The sequence below is a fragment of the Tupaia chinensis genome, unplaced genomic scaffold (assembly GCF_000334495.1).
Source record: "Tupaia chinensis unplaced genomic scaffold, TupChi_1.0 Scaffold000226_1, whole genome shotgun sequence".
NCBI classification, from domain to species: Eukaryota; Metazoa; Chordata; class Mammalia; order Scandentia; family Tupaiidae; genus Tupaia; species Tupaia belangeri.
In genome coordinates, this window is record NW_006159701.1 from 5,858,256 (window position 1) to 5,874,403 (window position 16,148).

Sequence of the window (16,148 nt, forward strand, 5' to 3'; positions counted from 1 at the left end):
GCCTAGGAAGTCCCCCGCCTGCAGGGGCAGGTACATGGGTCCTCCTGGCAGGGTCCTCACAAGCTGCAGGCCGTGACCGCCACCCACAGCCAGCAGGCTTGTGTGTGTTGGAGGTGGGGGAGGGAGGGGCAGCGGTAGACTTGGGGGGGCACCTGCCTGTGCTAGCCAGGCCGGGCTCTTGTTTCCGGAGCAGTGTGGGCCAACTCCAGGAGGAATCTTCCTTTTATAGGAGTAAACACTGAGGCCCAGAGCAGGAGGGTACCTGAGTAAAGTCCCACAGCTTAAAGTGACGCTTTAGCCAAGGGCCTGCCCACCCCGCAGTCTTTCTATGGACTGGGAACATGGAAGACAGGAGCAAGGACTTAGATTGGGAACTGGAGAGCCCTAACAATCTTCCGGTCTCAGGAAGACTTGGCCTGGCCCAGCCTCATCATTGCCCTCTCCCCATCAGTTCTGGTCCTCAGGATACTGGACCTCAAGGTCAGTGGGTCATTAGGGAGGACATTCAGATGCTGCCAGTAAAGGGGCACGTGCCAGGCTCCTGGCTACGTGGCCAGTGACCCTGAAGTTGGAGAAGGGTAGCAGGGGCTTTGGAGGAACCCAAACAGGCTCCATAAAACTCCCCACCCCTGCCCATTTCTCACAGGCTCGCACTGAGCCTGGTCACTTGAGCACGCGTCTACATGTCTGCTTGTCTGGCGTGGCTGTAAAGATGGCCTGGTGGCCATCTTTAGGTGGCCCCTGGGTCCAGCTGGCCCTCAGTCTACTGATCTGTCTGCTCTCTCGGCCTCTGCAGGACTGACTGGCCAGGGCTCAGGGCTCGACTCCAGGGACCCAGGCTGACAGGGAGCAGGCAGTCATAGTCACCTGGCTCTGGGATGCATGGCCTGCTATACACGTGCTTATCAGGAGACGAGCACTCCACCCCCAGCCCCAGGAAGGCCTTGTATTTGTGTGCTCGCTTGGTCATCCGGCAAACATGGAATCGGAACGAGGAAGGCGGTCGCCATTCTGTGTAACACATTCGACTGGGCATGGAGCTTGCCACGGACATCAGACATGTGGCCAGGGTTAGCTTGAGGCAGACTGCGGGCCATTATTTCTTTGCTACTTTGTGCTACTTCTCTGTAGAACTTTTTGACTTTTCTGCCTTAGACATGGGTCAAGCTTATAGGCAGGGAGTGAATGGCCGGTGCTTGTAGCCCCTTGCTGCAGGCCCGGCGCTGTGCCGAGCGCTGTATAGGCATCGACCCGTTTTACAGATGAAGAACTGGAGGATAAGATGTAGGGTCAGAGACCAGCAGATGGTGGAGAGGTTACGTCTCTGGACTCCTACACAGTCAACCGCGGTTTGAGACGAGGACCTGGTAGCTTGAAAATCACGCCAGGTGCGTGTGTGTGCGTATGTGTGCACGCTCAAGATCCAGGAGGAGAAGGGACTGTGGCATGGCCATCACCCTGGGGGTGATTTCTCACTTTCCCTCTTATTGTCTCTCTTCCTCTCTGGCGAGTTGCACGCACCTATGACAAAAACCTCTTAAAAAAAAAAAAAAAGATGTTAAGGTCAAGGTTGTGTGGTGAGAAGTAGCAAAGTGGGACCTGCAGCTCTGAGTTCTAAAAGGAGAGCATCTCTTACTTGGCCACTTATCCCAGGGGCCCTTCAGCCCCATCCACTGAAGACACGAATCGCCTGTCTTTACCTTGCAGCGTATGAGGTTCCACCCGGGGGTCTTCCTCGCCCTCCCCACAGAGCTCAGCCACCCAGCCTGTGGTATATGTTAACGGGAGGCCTCCCAGGGACTCCCACCAACCACCCTGCAGCCAGGCGAGCCACGAGGGCCCCCGAGGGTACATAGGGTGGGAAGGAGGGTCTGTGCAGGAACTCCATGGCCAGACCTGGAGGAGGCAGGTGGGGCACAGGATGACCAGGTTGCGACTCACTTCACTTTTGACTCCTTTATTCACTCACAGAGCAGGGGTGGCACAAAGAAATCCCTAAACCTGGACTCTTCTAGCCCCAAAGCATCCTAACCCTCCTCACCGCTCACAACTGCCATTACCTCGCCGTTTTCAAAACGCTGTCCTGGCCCGGTGTCTTTCATGTTCTTCACTCGTCCCTCAGGTGCCTATTCAGTGCCTCCTGTGTGTCTGCACCACCCAGGCAGAGCAGCTCCTGCCCTACAGGGCCCCTGGCTCCTACTGGGGGGCCCCTTCCTACCTCAGTTCGCCCTCTGTCATGGACACCTAGGGCCCCACACGTGGAAAACTTCAGTGTGACTGTGTGGGCGTCAGATGGCTTCCACGATAGCGGCCGTGCTGTCTCCAGGCCAGGAAAACGGCAGCCCGTAGTTTCCACTGACGTGCTCAGCAGTGCTGGCGCCGTCTGAGTCAGATCAGTGGCCTCTCACGTGTAGCGGTCCGATGCTCACTTGAGAATTTAGTCCCACTTATCTGGCCTTGAACAAATGAGGCACTCACACAGGCAGGTCAGGAATCGCTGACCCCGTGCTCTCGGCCAAGTGACCGAGCCTGGCGGTGACATGACTGGCTGGGAGAAGCAAGAGTTTGGCTGTGTCTGTCCAGCCACTTGGTAGGGTCAGTGGTTTTAGGGGAGTTTCACTCAGAGTCAGGACAAGAGCCCCATCTCCCCCTGTGCCAACTGAGGGCGGCAGGGATGGGGGGGCAGAAAAAAGCCGGAACGGCTGGTGTCATGGGGAGGCCAGGGCCCATAACCAGATGGACATGGGGCAGCTGCTAACAAGTAACCAAGTTGTGGAGACTAGGAACAGGCTTATGACTAGTAGGCGAACAAATGAAGCACAGGACAGCCGGGGGCACGGCAGGCAAGGCAGTCAGATCCTGCTGGCTGACTGTGGTTCGAGTCCCAGACTCTGCAGCTTGGAAACATGCTGGATGCATTTGCATGTGTGCCCAAAACTACTAAAGGACACCAGAAGAAGGTGGATGATTTCTCATTTCCTCTCTCTCTCTTTGGCAGGTGTACATGCCTTATAGCAAAGTTTTAAAAAAACAGAAAAGTTGGACCATGTGGGAGGTCCAGGTTCAATTCCCAGTCCAGCCTAAAGGGGGGTGTGGTGGCACATGTCTGTCCTCTCACTGGAAGGCTGAGGCAGGAGGATCATGACAGCGAGACTCTGTCTAGGAAAAAAAATGAATTTGTGTTATTAGACAAAGGCTAGACTTTAGTGTGAATAAACAGGAAATCGTTTGGTTTCCTGAAATGTCGGGACATGAGAGAATTGCTTTTCTTTGATTTGGTTTCCCAGAAGGCCACCCAGGGCACTGGAGAGAGAGTCTCCTGGAGCCAGGATGCCTGGCTGCCCCTTCCCCTCCCCTGCAGAGTTGGGAGGCAGCGCTGGGAGCCGGGAGGGGCGGGGCAGACATGGACATGCATGCGGCTGGTGTGAGCACTGAGGGATGTTACAACTGGCAGGACCTGAGGAGCGTCTAACCCAATAATTCTTGTCCTGGTTAAACAGGAAATCTCCTGGGGAACCTTTTTGAAAATCCTGGCGCCCCCTCTACCCCCAGGTCACCAGGGAGGTAGGTTCTCTTACTGAATCTTGGAGGAGGCAGTAGGCCAGCAGGTGGAGGGCCTGGAGTAGAGAGGCTGCAGGCGAGGCCAGTGTGGAGCCCAGGTAGGCCTGGATGAGACTCCCTGAGGTCTAGACAGCGGCCAGCCTGGTAGCCATGCCTTGGGGACGCGCGTCAGCCAAGCTGGTGGGTTCTGGTCTCAACCCCAGTGGGTGGGAGATGGGAGGAAGCCTGAGTGTTCCAGCCCTGCTCTCTCCCGTGCCCATCGAGCTGGATCTCTGGTGAGGAGCAGAGCCTGCCCGCCAGGCTCAGTCCCAGCCAGTAGAGGAGGCTACAGCCCCATGGCCAGGACCTCGGTCCAGCTGCACAGGCCCCATCCCTACTGCACCTGGCTCAGGTTAGGCTGGGAGCAGCCCCCTTGAGGTCCTGATCCAAGGAGCCCTCTCTCCTCCTTGGGATGAGATTCAAACCTGGATGTGGTGGGCCAGTGAGCCCTGGAGAGGGCCAGCTCCCCGCTGTACTGGGCCAGGACAATCTCCCTTGATCCTCTGGGGAGACCCCATAGAAACCCTGGTTGGGTGGAGGCTGGAGGTGGGCTGGGCACTTGGCCAGCTGGAGGAGGCTGTGGGTGGCAGCTTGTCTCTCTCACCCCAGCAGATGCTGTAATTGGAGCACACCCTCTATTTTTATGCTGCGGCTCTGCGCCTCTGTTTGTTTCCCTGGAGTGGGCCTGGCTGACCCAGAGCCTGCCATCGTCCTGAGGACAGTCAGGGCAGTATGCAGCTCCAGGTCACCCTGGCTCTGCGGGCGTCCTAACCTTTATCATGCGCCCCTCTTACCATCTGTTGGCTCTCAGCATTGACCAGGACCCTGGCTCCCTCCAGGGACTGGGAGGGAGACAAGTTTCTCTGTCCTCTGAGATAGATGTGTGCTCTGGCTGTGCCAGGGGCCCGAGAACATTTTTCCCCCGGAAAGATCGGCGTCTGCTGCCCCAGACACCAGCCTTCAGGTGCTTGGTTTTTGGATGGGGCTTTATCCCTGTGGCTCTGGTGGAATGGAAGCGAGTCTTGGCTGGATGCCCAGCCCAGGTGCCCCTTCCCTGGGGCCCCTTGGCCTTGTCAATAGCTGCCCCTGGCAAAGGTGCGGCTCCTGCTCCCCTCTCTCGGAGAAGCTGTCAGAAAGCCCAGGAGTGGTCCTGCCAGGGTCCTGGGATGCCCTGGCACACCTGTGCTCATTGCCGGTGGGAAAGCAGGGTAAGACCAGCCCAAGGAGATGCCCTCAGGTCACGTCAGCACCAGAGCTCGGCTGCTGTTCTCCATCCACCCGCCAGGGGCTTGTAATTTATTATTTATTCTTATCTGATGTTCCGTCAGATTAATCCTGGCCTGCTGTCCGTGTTCACAAGCCAACCTCCTTGGAGCCCCCCCTGAGGGAGGGAATCATTCATCCAGTTTCCTTCCCAAAGTTGCTTTTTAAATCACCAGCGCCTCCTTCTCCGTATTCATGACAGAACACGTGTGTGCACGCACGCGAGAGACATGAGCATCCTCCGCCGGACCTGGTCACACTGCGACCCCTCCCTCTAGTCCTCCAGCCCTTCAGATCTCAGCTCGTGCGTGTGCCTGGTGTGTTTCAGGCTGACCAGGCTTGGGAATCAAACCTGTCACCATGTGACATCTGGCACTTCTTGAGCCGTGCAGGACTCCTGGTTATTGGAGCCAGCCCACTGCCTCTTCTTGTTTGTTTTTCACAAACCCTCCTGCAAGAGTAGTGTCCCCCAGGGTCTACTTTGGAGAAGAGAGATCTGTTCCCCTCCTGGGTTTCTGGCTTGTCCAGGCAGGAAGGACTGGCAATGCCTCTGAAGGGGCCGCTCCTATTCCCAGATGTCTTTGGGGGGCTCCCTGACACCCTGTCGGTCTGACAAGGGCCCCAGCCCACTGCTCTGACTGTGTGCATCTCTCGCTGGCTGTCTGGGCACACTCAGACCCCAGGTGCTGGCCCGTCCCACCTCAGCCCTGGTGCCCTCGCCCCTTCCTCTCCTTGGAGTGGCGTCCTCCTACCTGCCACTCACCACCATGTGACCATCCCACAGTGCACAGTGGTACGGCTGCCACTTCTCAAAAGTCCTCATGGGGCCCCAATACCGGCCTCAGGTCACGTCCACTCATTCTGTGGCTCCTGCCTGAGCCCCATCTCTGCTCTCGGGAGCTCCCAGACACCCTCTCAGCTGGCCTCTTCCCTACTGCCTGAGGGGGCAGAGCTGCAGTGGCCCTAACCAGGGAGTTAGGTTACAGGGGGGCACAGGGCTCCCCTTGCTGCCTGCCCACCCTAGGCAGGACTGAGGGTACCAGCAGACATGGCTTTGTCTCAGGGTTGGTGTGGGGCCCTGCCTGGCCCGCAGCACTGACTGCCAAGCAACTGCAGTCTTGGCTTCTTGGACCAGGGGGTGGCAGGTGTCACCAGGCTCAGTGGAGATGACAGCACCAATCCCAGCTCTGCCACTTGGGAGCCTTGGGGTCTCAGACACACTCCCCCACTCTCCACGCTGCCCACCCTCTTCCAGGAGGTTACCTGGGGAATCTTGGTAACACCTGGAGATGGTGTTTCCCATGTGGGGATGCAGGTGACCATGGTGTGCGCATTCACGGTCACGCCGAGGTCACTGGACATCCCCCGTACTCCCACCTCAGGACCCGTTTCTGTCAGCATCGGCTGATTGGTTCTAAGATCAAGCCCAGGTCGTTTAACAAACTTCCTGAAATTTAAACAAAAGTCCTCAAAACTGAGCGTTCAGGCCCTTGTGGAGCAGACCAGAAACAGCCACTTCATGCCAAAGGTACAGCACCCCCACAGTTCTCACTTGAAATTGGTGCCCACAGTTTGCAGTTCCTCAGAGGCCCTGGGGTGGGGTGTGTCTGCACAGTCAAAATGCAGAGAAATGGGATAGCCCATGGCGCCCTGGGTGGGATGGACACCCTGCCCCGGGGGTCCGGTAATGGGAGTCCCAGAAAGGAGCAGCCGCTCAGGGCATGAGGCCAGGGGCTGGGGAGCCACCAGGGCTCAGGAATGGGGCCTTCCCCTCCCAGCCCTGCATACCTGGGCTGGGGTCTGTGGAGAGAGGACGGAAGTCCTCCATTAGCCATGCTGCTAGCACCAGGGAGCACCGCGCAGCAGAGCTAACCCTTCCTGGCAAGCAGGTCTCGGGCTGCGTGCCTTCGCAGGCCTTGCTGGGTGTGGGGGCATGGACATGTTCCTGTCTTATTGGCACCCCGGGTGGGTGAGCCGTCTCAGCGTCCCTCCCTTTCAGGACCCTGCTGGGTTCCCAGTATCTCTCTCCAGACCTGACTTGGCCTGCTCTGGCTGTCCCCTTCTATTGCAGTCCTGGCCCTCTGCATGGACTTCCCCCTGGCAGCACCTCCCTCAGACCTCACCCAGCCGGCACCGGGCATGGGCACAGTGGGTGTGAGTGTGGCCTTCCAGCCCACCTCAGGACGGCTTGCATGCATTTCCAGCCATGGTCTGTGTAAGGGGAGGAGTCCCCGTTGGTCCCCGAGGCGCTCGAGTGTAGGTTTGGGTGAAGGAAGCAGCCATGCTAACAGGGTGGCCACAGGGCCTCTGGCCCTATCACCACCTGTGTGCCCCCCATTTGCAACCAGCCAGGGGGCAGCCTTTGGTTTCTCAGTTTCAAAAGCTGCGTCCTGACAGTGCTTCCCCACCGAGAAACTTTGTCCGTTTTTCTCCAAAGATGGAAAAAAGCTCCACTTCTAAAAATAGCCCACCTGGCTCTCCTGCACCTCCTGTAACCATGGCAACTGGCTCCTTCCCAGGGGCCTCCAGAGGAAAAAGGGTCCCAGCCCTGGTGGGATAGCCCAGTGGAGCCCAGGGCAAGGGGCAGGGCCTGGGGACAGTCTGTGCACAGGGACTCCCTTGGGTTTGAGCCACTGTAATTCAGAGTAAACCTGAGGTACTTAGGTATGAGAGTGAGCTGGATAGGGGGCCAGGCAGCGTTGTGATGGCTGGGGCAACTGGATCCCATGTGGCTGTGAGTTTTGAATCCTGGACCCAGCAGCTTGAAAGCCACGCCGGGCACGTGTGCGTATATGCCCAGAGTCATAAGAGGAGAATGGAGGAGAAGAGATTGCGGAGTAGTGTCCCACCAGGTGGATTTCTCACTTTCTCTGTCTTCTTTCTGTCTCTCCAGCTAGCAAATGCGCCCTACAGAAAAATTGTAAAAGTAACAACAACAACAAAAAAGAGCTGGGTCGAAGAAGGGAGCTGAGGTACTGGTGGACATGGGGCCTAGGGCCCTGGCCTGTATGAAATGCTCCATCCTCCCCAGAGGAGGCATTAATGTCCCTAGGGCAAGGGCTAGTGCATTTAACCAAGGCAATGGGAGTCAGAAGCAGGGCTCCCTGGCCCAAACCAGTGCCTCCTTCCAGTCCCCTGCCTCCCTGCAGGAAGTCTGGCCAGGAAGGCAGATGTCCCTAGGCTTTGTAGGAAAGGACACAGGGACACGGGAGGCCCCTGCACCCAGGAAGGAGTTTCAGCCACCAAGTAGAGTGCCGCAAGTGTGCTCCCCAGGGCAGTAAATCGAACCATGATGATTGGCCAGAGAGGGGGAACATGGCCCGTGCTCAGTTCAGCCGCGGCAGCCCCGTGCGGCAGCTGGATATCGCCTCCCAAAGACGGGCGAGTCCCGACTCCCACAGCCTGTGGGTATGGTACTTCGTGTGGCAAAAGGGGCTTTGCAGATATGATTAAAGATCTTGAAATGGAGAGGTTATCCTGGATTACCCGGTAAAACCAATATAATCACCAGGGTCCTGATGTGAGGGAGGAAGGAAGGCCGGAGCCCGAGTGAGGTTAGAAGATGCTATTTGCAGGCTTTACAGAAGGAAGACGTGCACTACGGGATAAGGGCAGCTCTGGAAGTGAGGATGACCAAGGAATACATTCTCCCCCAGCCCTCTTAGAAGGAATGCAGCCCTTAGGACTCCTGACTTTTGGAACTGTAAGACAGTGGGTGTCGGAAAAGTCATGACACATTTTTGCATAGAAAATATGCCATGACTTTTCCAACAATCCAGCATGTGCTGTTTTGATCACGGTTCGTATCCTAGGGCTGCTGTAACAAACTAGCACACATTGGTGGCTTAAAACAGCAAACGGAGGTGAGAAGTCCATAATCCAGGTGTCATCAGGGCTGTGTTTCCTCTGAGGCTCTTGGGAAGAGTTCATCCCATGCTTTTTTCCTGGCTCCTGTCGTCGACAGCAGTCCTTGGCATTCTCTCCCTTGCAGGTGTATCATCCCAGTCTCTGTCTCCATTCCTACGTGTCTCTATCTTTTCTCTTATTTTTTAAAAATATGTATTAATTTAATTTATCATTATTAATATTTTAAAATCTGCTACAGGGCATTTACACTCACCAGAGAGAGAGAGGAAGTGAGAAAGCAAGCCGCGAAGTCTGAGACCCAAACCACAGTCAGCCATGTAGGAGTCCCCTTAACCACCACACCACCTCACGGCCCTGCTCTTCTTATAAGGACGTTAGTCATATTGGATTACGGATCACCAGGAGGCCAGCAGATGCCATAGCAGTTACGTTGCTAGGCTCCACATGGCTGACCATGGTTCGAGTCCCGGACCCTGTGGCTTTCATACCAGGTGCATGTGGTTGTGTTTCCAAGATCCCAGGAGGAGAATGAAGGAGAAGGGATTGTGGCATGGCCACACACACCCCGGGTGGCGGGGGGTGGATTTCTTACTTGAGGATGACAGGCCTCTGCCATGTTCAGGTGGCCAGGCCAAGACAGACAGGGAAGTTAGGACAGTGATGTGTCAGTAACCTGCGTCTTCCAGGTCTGTCAAATTTCATTCTGTGTAGGTAGTGGAAGTTGATGGGTGTTTTAGGGATTGGTGCATTTCTAAAGCCAGTCATGTCTGAGAATAGGCTGAGGGGCTGATGCCATGGTCACCCGCTCCATACGGTCCCACCTGATCTCGTCAGTTATTCTCTCTGTGTGCTGCTCCCCCCAGCTCCCCACCAGTCTGGAGACTGCCTTAGCCCCAGAGGCCCAGGAGCACCTCAGGCCTGAGCCTCCTGCCATCACAGAGAAGTCACTTTTGTTAGAAGGCCAGGCCCCCTCTGGCCCCAAGTCGTCTCTGCGGAGGAGCGAGGTCGGCTTCTCCGCCTTCCATGTTCAGATGTCCTTGTTTTAGAAGCGACAGACTTTGCAGATGGCAGAGTGCCTCGCTGGGGTGCTGGTGAGTGGCTTCTCTGTGAACGTTTGATCTGAACATTAGAAGCATGCCAGGAGCGGCAGCACACAGCAGCCCGCTAGGCCAGAGCCAGGCCGAGGGGAGCGTGGGCGGGAGTGCCGAGAGAGTGCCCTGGTGGCCCTGCTGGGACACACAGCGGGGACATGGCTGGCTGTTTACAAAGTGGAAGGATGGGGGGAGGCAGAGCTCTCCTGGTGTCTGCCTTCTGCTCCAGGCATCCATCTTGCCCCCTCCATCACTCCTGGTTTGGTTCCCTGGGTCCCTGTCATCTGGGAGCCATGTCCTTGCAGGGCCTGAGCCGTGTCCTCCTGCTAAGATGAGGGCACAGGCCGATGGGGTCTGAAGCCACCTGCTGGTGCCAACACTCTGGCTCTACCCTCTTCCCAGCCAGGCTGACAGTCGGAGAGGGAGAGTAAGATGACGCCGTCTAGGAGAGTCAGATGAGGTGTTCCCACTACCTGCAAGAGGGTGAGATGCGGGCTTATGTCCCGACCGGAAGTTACTGCACAGCCCATGAAAACTGGCGTCACAACTTGTTGTCCTGGCCCATAGAGCTCCCCCTCAGTGTGACCTACACTGTGACATGGGAGATGGCCACGTGGTCGGGGGACTGTGGTGAGGAGCACAGACTTGGAGCCGGGCCACCTGGGATGGGACCCCAGCCCCGCCACTCATTCACCAAAGGACCCATCCCACTTCAAACCTCTTTCCTCTCCGGTACAGTGAGGGTGCTTAGGGTGCAGAGATTGAACGGGTCCTTAGTCCAGTTCTTTAAGCACGCACATCAGCCTTGGGCCACCGTCTGCCACAGGATGCCTGCCACCTCCCCCAGTGGCTTCGTCACTGGCCAGTGGGGAGCTGCCTCTTTCGGAACTTGCTGCCTGGGATGCCAAGACCCGGGCTGGTTCTGGGTGTGATTTGCCCAGTATTTCCCAGGAGTACTAGCGGAGCGCAGAGCCAGTCAGCGGCCAGAATGAGCAAGGCAGAGCGACTGCCTGCAGGGGACTGGGGCCCTTGCTCTGGGGCGGTCCTGCACTGGGGCCGGGGGCGGGGGGTGGGGTGAGGCATGGCACCTCTGCCTGGCACTCTTCCCACTGCAGACCCAAACTGGTTAGTGGCTTTTCTGAGCCCTCAGCATGCAGCTGGGGCTCCCATCGGGCTGAGCCGTCAGCAGTGGTGTGTGCTCAGGGGCCAGCAGCCCACCACCTGGGGTGGCTCTGATCACAGGCTCGAGGAGTGGCAACCCCTGCTGTCCCTCCTCCGCTCTCCCCCCAGGATCATCCACCCAGGGATGCTGCCTCTGAGCCCTCGGCAAGTGCATCTTAGTCACCTGGAAGTCACCTGAGGTCCAGGCCACACTGGTCAAAGCGCAGGCTCAGCAGGGACGAGTTACTGCTGCTACTGCCACGCCGACACCTGGCTTCAGCCAAGCCCCCGTCCTGCTTTGAGACTCAGTTTTCCCATTTGAAAACAGAAGGGGTGGGCTTGGAAGAAATGCTCCATCTGGCCTCCCTTGAATGAGTGTCACCTGACAGCCTGGGACGCCTCCGGAACGCCCATGTGACCGGACGCCGCCCTTGATCTCACCAGCAGTAACTGTGAAGACGGGAAAAGCGAGTGATGGGGAGGACGGTGGAAGCTGGGAGCCGTGCCGAGTCCTCTTGGTGACAGGCGCACCTTGTCCTATTGGGCCTCCCTCACAGTTTGAGTCGTCCCTTGTCGAATGTCCAGAGTCCACCTCACCGCGAGCTCCACTGGTGGATCTGAACAGACAGGCTGCGGGAGAGAGCTGCTTTCTGACATCCGGAGGGTAAAGAGGGAAAAGCCCAGAGTAGGAGACATCTCCATGGCCTTCTTCTCCCCCGGGACAAGTAGAAGTGGCCCAGGCGAGCTCAACGCCGAGTCAAGACACTGTCACAGAGGCAGCCTCCTGCACGGCCCAGGGCAGCCCCGACTCTCGTCTTCCCATCTGATTTTACTGCTATGCCACTGTCCAGCCCCCTCTCCTGTGGTCATGCCACCAGTCTCATCTTGGGTCCCATGCAGCTGGCTGGGCTGGGCCTGCCCTGGGCTCAGGGTGCACTTGGAACAGTGGCTCAGCCACACTCACTCCCACGCACCTCAGCCACCGTGGGAAGAAATCTGTTCTCTTGCAATCCGTGTTCTTTTTTAAAAATGATCATATTTTGGGTTACAGAATCCTTCATCTGGAAAAAAAAAATGGTTTAGCTGATTATTTCTGAAACAAGGTACTTCAGAAACCCTTGGCAGTTCCAGGCTCTGGGACTCATGGGCTGGTGTCAGCGTTCGGCTGCCTGGTGCCCAGCACTAGAGTAGTGGCAGGCCCAGTCGGGTGGAGCCCGGCAGGAGAGGGGCAGCCAGCTGGGCAGCCTGGGAACGGCGTCACCTTTCAGAGCCTGTTGCCTCGTCTATTCCCTGGGGGTGGTTCAGTCCCTCCCCAGAGCAAGTGCCTGCGCACAGGAGGCATTTGATATGTGAGAATGTCCAAGTTCCTAATGAGTACAGACTATGGGGCTGGGGGCGGGGGTTGAGGCCGAGGCAGGGCAGTGAGTAGCCTCAGCTGTGGTCTTGGGGCTTCAAGGACACTTTGGGTAGGGGTAGCCTTGGGCTGGACCTCACAGGCGGATGGGGTGAGACCTCTGGGAGGTATGTACTGGAGGTGGTGCTGCGCAGGCCCAGTGGGGACACAGTGGGAACGGGCTAAGCAGGGCTGCCCAGGTGTCTGCAGGGATCGGGCAGCTGAGTGTGGGCACAGGCGTGGAGCGGAGAGCCAAGGGAGGCAGGCTGGGAGGTGCTGGTCAGCCTGGGGTGGGCGTGCAGTACTGGCAGAGAGCTCCATTCTGGGGTCTCTGTGCCCACCTCCTGACCTCCGCCTCCTCTCCACCAGCACAGCCCACCCCTGCCTATGTGCCCAGCCTGGGGGAGTTGGTGTCAGGTGCCTGCAGGCCCGCCCCTTCCAAGGCCAGTCCAGGCTGTGCATTCAAGTTGTCCCCCTCTCATACTCTCTCACAGACTCTGGTGGGCCTGGGAAGGCCGGGCAGGAAGGGCAGGTACCTCACCCTGGCTAGGAGCAGGAACGGGCACCATCTAGGGAACGATGCCATTCCTTTCTCTTTCTTTCTTGTTTGCCATAGGGGCACGCACACTCACCAGAGAAAGAGAGAGAGGGAAAGTGAGAAATCACCCTCAGGGTTGATGGCCACACCACAATCCCTTCTCCTCCATTCTTCTCATGATTTTGGGCTCAAACGTGCATACACCTGGTATGTTTTTCAAGCCACCAGGTCAGGGACTCTAATTGCATGGTCACCATGTGGGATCCACTTGCCTTAACCACTATACTCTGCCTTCCCCACAGATGACTCTGGGGACGACGACGACGACGAGCCCACCTCCCCAGCTGACAAGAGCGAGCTCCAGCACACCCTCAAGAACCTTTCCCTGAAGTTGGACGACCTGAGCACGTGCAATGACCTCATTGCCAAGCACGGTGCAGCACTCCAGCGCTCCCTGAACGAGCTGGATGGCCTCAAGATCCCGTCCGAGAGTGGGGAGAAGCTGAAGGTGGTGAACGAGCGGGCTACCCTCTTCCGCATCACGTCGAATGCTATGATCAATGTGAGTACCCGCCCTGCTGCCCACCTGGCATGGGGCTCCCCGTGGCCAGCGCTGAGGTCCTGTAGCACAGGCCAGGTCTCGCAGTCACTTCCCAGAACCAGCAGCCGCCTGCCTGTCCAGCATTCTCTGTCATCTTTGCAGCCACTGTTGGACGAGGATGTTTTGTTTGTTTGTTTGTTTGAAGGCTTTTGGCATAGGGCGCACACACTTGCTGGAGACAGACAGACAGTGAGAGGGAAAGTGAGAAATCCCAGCTCGGGAGGGACGGCCATGCCCCATACCTTCTCTTCATTCTCTTGGGATTTGGGGCATGTACATACATGTGCCTAGTGTGAGTTTCAAGCCCCTGGTCTGAGACTTGAACTGCCATGTGGGAGGTTGGCCATGTGGGAGTCCAGTGCCTTAGTCATCATGCCACCTTCTGGCCTAAAGACATTCTTTCTAATTGGTGGAAATTGGAACTGGGTGTGGGGTCTGGCCCAGGCTTCTAGGTGGTGGGCGCGTGGATGAAGAGTGTCAGGGCCCCAGGCCGAGCAGTTACACAGAGACATTGCCGCCATGTAGTCCTCAGTGGCTGCTTCTGCTCCTTCCTGGGCACACCCTACAAAGGCAGCAGCTGGAACCCTCTGTGGGTGGGCACACATCTGTCAGTGTTCTCATTTTCCCATGTCCACCCTGTTGGGCTCACTGTGCCTTTCGTAGCCCACAGGCTCAGCAGGCCTGGGCCCCTGTTCTATACTGACACACGCAAATGCCAAGCATTTAACAACATGATAATGCATTCATCCATGTCTCTGCCCATCCCAGAAGCCATCGCCTGCGGCTGTCTTGGTGTGGCCTCCCCACCTGAGCCTGAGGCTGCTTTGTCTGGAGTAAGCAGTTTGGGCGTTTCCAAGATCGTGAGGCTGGAACCTAGCCAAGCCTTTATCCGGCATCAGAGGCTCATCTGTGTTTACAAGTTGTAAAAGCAGCCACTGCCTCTGAGCACCTAATGAAGTGTTTTATGGGAGGCGCAGCCCCTGGGGTTGGTTATCGCGTCGTTTCCTGTTCTGGCTAGGTGGGGGGGCGGCTGCCCCATCAGATCCGAGTGATGGAGCAGGAGCAGAACCCGGGCTGTGCTCTGTGGGCCCTGCTGTGGCGACCCTGACGACGGGCTTCACCAGAGATACCCAGCAGGAGTGAGGCTCTGTCCCACCAGGCAGTGCTCACTGCCCAGGCTAGCCCCAAGGTCTCATTTCTCCTGGACCTTCCTGACGGCTGCCACTCACCTGGCAGGAGCTGGCTCAGTCTTGGGACAGCTGTTTGCACGGCTAGCAGACAAGTGTCCCAGCCCCGCAGTGTGGCCATACAGGCAAAGCAGCTGCTTGCCTGAGGGTCATGGGGCCTACAGGTCTTCACCCCTGGCCAGGCCCCAGCTTCCTCCTGAGCCTGTTTTGTGTGTGTGTGTTTGTGTGTCTGTGCATGGGTTGGGGAAACCAGGGACCCATAGCTAAGATGACCATGTGGCTTCTAACCCCCTAGTCCCTCAGAGCATATTCATGTGCCAGGCCACTTACTCGTCCCTACAGCCTCATTAGTACCATTAGGTATTGTTAGTGCCAGTGTGGAAATTGAGGCTCAGAGAAGTCACCAGCTGGTGAATGACCAAGCCGGAATGCAAACCCAGGTTTGTTTGGCCCCATCCTCTGACCCCCTCTGGCATGGCTGCGTTCCGAGGTCAGGACATGGAAGGATGACCTTGTATCCACTGGGGTGGGATCCCCATCTCAGGGACCTCTCTGAGTCCCCAATAGGCCTTTTATCTTTGAGTTGTGATGTGACCTCTGGCAGCATGACTGCTATCCCACCAGGGTTCCCCCTTGGGAGGCTGGAGACTCAGGGACAGAAGTCACCCCAGCTGGCCTTAGAAGGCAAAACTCACTGTCCCCCAGTCCCTCCAGATTCTGCTGTAAGAGAAAGCCATTCCTCCCCACTGTGGGGATCCCAGCTCACACCCACCAGCTGGAGTCCGCCCTGGCTGCCATCTTTCTGTCCTGGTGGCAGCCGCCTCCCCCCACCCCCAGGCCCCAGCTCCTGAGGACCTGGCTGTGAGGGGCTGGACAGACCCTGCCAGTGGGAACCAGGACAGGAAAGGCATTCTGCATTCACGATCTCACCCTGCACCCCACATCAGCAGGCTTAGGCATGGGAGACTGAAACTGAGGGGCTCAGAGTTGTAGCCACTAGGGATGTGAGCCCAGGTCTTCCTGATTCTGGAGCCTGCCACAGCCTGCTGCCTCATGGGGGAGAGATGACCCCATTACTCCCCTTTGACAGGGGCAGGAGGTCAGGAAACTCTCTTCCTCACTCTCACCCACAGCCCCTACCCAGCACCACTCGGCAGCCCCACCTGCATGTCCACAGCATCTTGCAGACTTTTGTATTGCAGCATCTTGACCCCTCCTCCCTGCAAGGGCAGGACACAGTGTCCTTCACGATCCCAGTGGCCTGCAGGCTTTGCACCTGGCACAGTGCCCAGGACACGGGAGCCTCGACACACAAGAAGGGGGGAAGGTGGTGAGAAGCAGATAATTGTGAAAGAGCGCAGGAGCAAATGAATGAATGTCTGACTGGCACAGCTCCCACGTGGGTAATTCCTCGACTCTGATAAAAGCCAGCCTTGCAGATTCCTGC

The 16,148-nt window shown here is 57.5% G+C and overlaps 1 protein-coding gene across 1 annotated transcript in view; it reads left to right on the plus strand.

Moving 5' to 3' along the window:
• OSBP2 (oxysterol binding protein 2) overlaps positions 1 to 16,148 on the plus strand; it is a 149,214-nt gene that overhangs the window by 109,122 nt on the left and 23,944 nt on the right. The window contains 1 exon segment of the mRNA XM_027771619.1: positions 13,216 to 13,475. Coding sequence (XP_027627420.1) covers positions 13,216 to 13,475 — 260 coding nt within the window.